The sequence below is a fragment of the Rutidosis leptorrhynchoides genome, chromosome 1 (assembly GCF_046630445.1).
Source record: "Rutidosis leptorrhynchoides isolate AG116_Rl617_1_P2 chromosome 1, CSIRO_AGI_Rlap_v1, whole genome shotgun sequence".
In the NCBI taxonomy this organism is placed as follows: Eukaryota; Viridiplantae; Streptophyta; class Magnoliopsida; order Asterales; family Asteraceae; genus Rutidosis; species Rutidosis leptorrhynchoides.
The window spans coordinates 47,010,235-47,014,157 of record NC_092333.1 but is presented as its reverse complement, the minus strand read 5'-3'; the positions used below and the strand labels follow the sequence as shown (position 1 = coordinate 47,014,157).

Sequence of the window (3,923 nt, the reverse complement as noted above, 5' to 3'; positions counted from 1 at the left end):
TCGGAATTTTGCATTAAGGGGGAGTGTTACAATAAAGTAATGCAAAATGATGTGGATACTTATGCCCATGTTCTATGATCTACTTTTCATGAGTGTGTTAGTTGTCACCTTTACTTTATTAGTTGTATTAGTTGGTGTGATGATCATTATGTTTGTGATCTATCTAGTATTTAAACATGTCCATTGTAACCATTTGATGTACCTTTGATTGATTATCTATTACACATTACAACTTAAGGTTCCATCATCTCATGTCATTTCCTACACTTCTAATAGATTTTTCTACCGATGATCATGCTACATAAACACCACGAATGTAAACTTTACCTGAAATTTGATCCGAAATGTGTAATCCCAAATGCCAAAAAGTCTCTCAAGCCAAAGAATATAGAAGTATCGGGTCAATTAAAGCAAAAATCATTATAAACTTTCCCAATTTCTTACGCAGACTGTAATTATAATGATCATAAGTTTACCGAATTGTATATAGTTTCTAGAGCAATTGAGATCACATTAATCCATCTAGTTTCTAGAGCAATTGAGATCACATTAATCCAATTCCCCAGCAGGAAATTGTGGTCAAAATACTAACTATCCCAATAACTAATTCGGTCAAAAAACTAATAGTACAATGGTTGATTCCAACTGAATCGATAAGGCCACCTGACGAGATAATATCATATATACCATAAACAATCTAAGTTGTAAGATAAACACGTATGCCGGGTACAAAGTTGTTATTGAAAGTACAAATAGATCCAAGAGTTACACAACAAATATCCTACGAAAGCTACTATTAATTAGACATAAAACGGAATAATCAAATCTGCATCAAATTAGGCACATATCAGGTCAGGAAGAGGTACTTGAGATATACCAATAGAGCGAACAACCCGTAGCAAGGCAGTTCATATAGTGGTACTCCCAGGTACCTGCATGTATTTATTATTTAAATAAATTTAATTCAGACAGATTAAGATGGAAACAAATACTACAACTTTGCCCAATGAGTGAGTATGTAATCGACTTACCATAACGGGGAGAATGGAGAAGACATATTCAGGAAAATATAAGGCCACCTGTCAAGAAAAAAACACATGAACATAAATTTCTTGTGTGCATAAATAAAAAATAGAGATTGCTTACCATAATCTTTCAGGGCCGAAAAGAATCGTCCACTGGTAAAGGGTGAAAGTCCACGTCAAAAGGACAAAGTATGAGATCCGAAACCAAGGGAATGTCTTCTGCAAATATATACAAAATCTTTGTATGTCGAATTTGGAAATAGAAAATTTTTTTAAGCTTGTGATAAAACAAATTAACATACGAAGTTATTAAATGCCGTCTCAATAAGCACAAGCACGAGATTCACCGAGTGTACACATGCTTTTATCTGCACCATAAACATTATAGTCACACAAGAAAAAAAGGAAACAAAAGACATGTATATATAGAACAAACAAATAAACAATCCGTAATTAAACACCTACTAACCGGATCCATACTAGATTTTTTGCGGATAAGATGTGGAATCTCGATACCCAAAAAATAGAAAACGTAAACACAATCGCACCTGCCTGCATCTGAAAGAGAAAAAAAATGGTTGTTAGTTGCATTAGTTTTTCTTTCATTAAGAAAGGAACATCTTGTTAGGAACTTACCTGGAATATTATCTGCAATATGATAGTCCATAAGCCGGCAACTTTAGGTTGTTCCCTTGGGCCAATACTATCTACAAAGTTTTTCAAATTTGTTAAAAATTAGCTACTTCAGAGCTGGATCTTATTAATTAAGAAGTAAATAATTTGAAAAAAGGAATCATTTACTCACTAGTGTTGGGGTGCAAACCTATCCCACATAGGAGGGAGACAAAAACAAATGTATGTATATAAGTTTAAGGGAAAGTCCCTCTAATACCAATTGGTTTTAGAAAAGGATGGACTCTTGGACTTATATTGCAGGACATTGTGTTTGGGCTATGCGATCTTACAACTAGCATATCGGAAATGCTTCTTGAGGATGAGAAAGAAAACATCATCGTCGTATTTATAAAATGGATAAAAATATGTAGAAGAATTTGAGGATGTTGGTTAAACTTACCAAAAAGTAGACAATATTCACTACCAATGTCCAGCTGCAATCACCAAAAGAACAAAAAATTATAACTATGGTAAGTTAAAAATGTTAAGTCTACACTTGCATACAGTTTACCCAGGCAACACCTTTCAATTGACTTCACCTTGAACGTATACACGATAACCTTTTATTAAAGGGAAAAAATGGGCGGGTCAGTTTGGGCATGGATTCGGGTCAAAACTTGCCCTGGTCTAATGGACAAATTAAAAGAATAAAACCTCAAAGTTCACATTCTACTAGACTACCTAGTATGTAACTGGACAAACATTTGAATTAGTGTAAAGCTCGTGTGCCATCTCTATCTTAAAAATCCTTTCCTTGTTATGCTTCAATCCAAAATTATATAATAATCTCTACAAATTAATATGTACGTATACTCATTCCTTTAAATTACAAAATCACAAGTCATAACCAAGTAATTACCATGTTGACTACAAAATAAACTGGCCCAGCAAACTTATATTGCTTCAACTTACATAAAAACCAGACTCGTAAACCACTTTGCGACCACATGTTGTTCCATGTGAGAATTATTCCATGCATAATCTCGATTTGAATAATGTTTTTGCCCAATGAGTCTCAAAAAGTCAAACATAACCAACTACCCTAGCCTCGAAACCATCTTATAACTATTCATATCCGTCCAATCTTTTTTTCTCAATAAACCATAAGATACAACCAAGAAGGACCAATGACAATTAGTTATAAACCCCAAACAGAAACCAAACCTACATAGGTGGGAATTTCACTTAAAAAGCTAGGTGGCAGTTTGACCTGTATGACCCAAATCATTATTTTTTCTAAAAATTATCAACTGATAATACATACAGTAAGTAAAAACAAGCTAGGGACTTACATTGGGTAGTAGGTGAATACTATGCCTCCACGAAGAATGGCATGGTAGATGATAAGAGCCTGAAGCAAACTGAAACTGATGAACCGTATCACCAGTAAGCAGACGAGATGAATGCACCTAAGTGATGGTTTCCAGCCATCATCTTCATACAATTTCTTTTCGTCTTTTACATTCTCTTGCAATGGCCTTTCAAATCTGACTATCAGATACACAGCAACAGCCCCAGAACTCAAGATCGTGAGTCGACACAGAAAAACTCTCCAATTCAGCCAGTAACCCACTGTATGTATCTCAGAACCCATCGATCTGTTTGTTACTCTGAATGAACCTGAGTAGTGGACAGAGGTGATAGATTTTTTTTATTTCTAGATCTAAGGTTGGAAGGAAGATGACTTGAAAATCTACTCTGAATGATATATCGTAATGCAAGGCATCTTTAGGTCTCCACATATTTAGTTCATCATAACTTTAGAGTACCTTATAACTTTAATCCAATTACAGAAAGTTTTGGCAAAAAAAAAGATTCCCTCTTGGCTAGCTTCAGCTATAAACTGTTGATGTATATATACATTTGCTCTACTGTGGTCGACTGAAGTATCTACATAATGTAAATGGTGCATGTGCTTGGTGGGTCCTATGGTTGTTTCTTAGCTACCAACTCAATTGGCCAGATATTAAAGCTCCATAAATCAACTTTTTGTACGCTTAATATAAACCAAAAATATATAATCACTTATCAAGATAGGTTTGAACTCTTTATGCATTAAGCTTTTTGACTGATAAGTTCCACGTGAAAAATCTTAGGTGGCAAACTGATTGCATGTAAGTACTACATAACCATTCTAAATTGTGTGACCATCTAATTGATGAGTAGATCTGGATCCACAAAATAAACATGAGAAATATAGGCTAGGAATTACACCTGGCAATC

General features: G+C 34.5%; 1 protein-coding gene across 1 annotated transcript; it reads right to left on the bottom strand.

The window, feature by feature from the left end:
* Window positions 1-908: 908 nt before the first annotated feature.
* LOC139865792 (uncharacterized) lies at window positions 909-3,294 on the bottom strand. Its single transcript, XM_071853930.1, has 7 exons — window positions 3,013-3,294; window positions 2,101-2,134; window positions 1,662-1,732; window positions 1,506-1,583; window positions 1,328-1,393; window positions 1,032-1,079; window positions 909-932 (listed from the first exon to the last, which is right to left on the bottom strand). Exons 1-7 carry the CDS (start codon window positions 3,292-3,294, stop codon window positions 909-911), a joined length of 603 nt encoding a protein of 200 aa, XP_071710031.1.
* Between the last annotated feature and the right edge of the window lie 629 nt (window positions 3,295-3,923).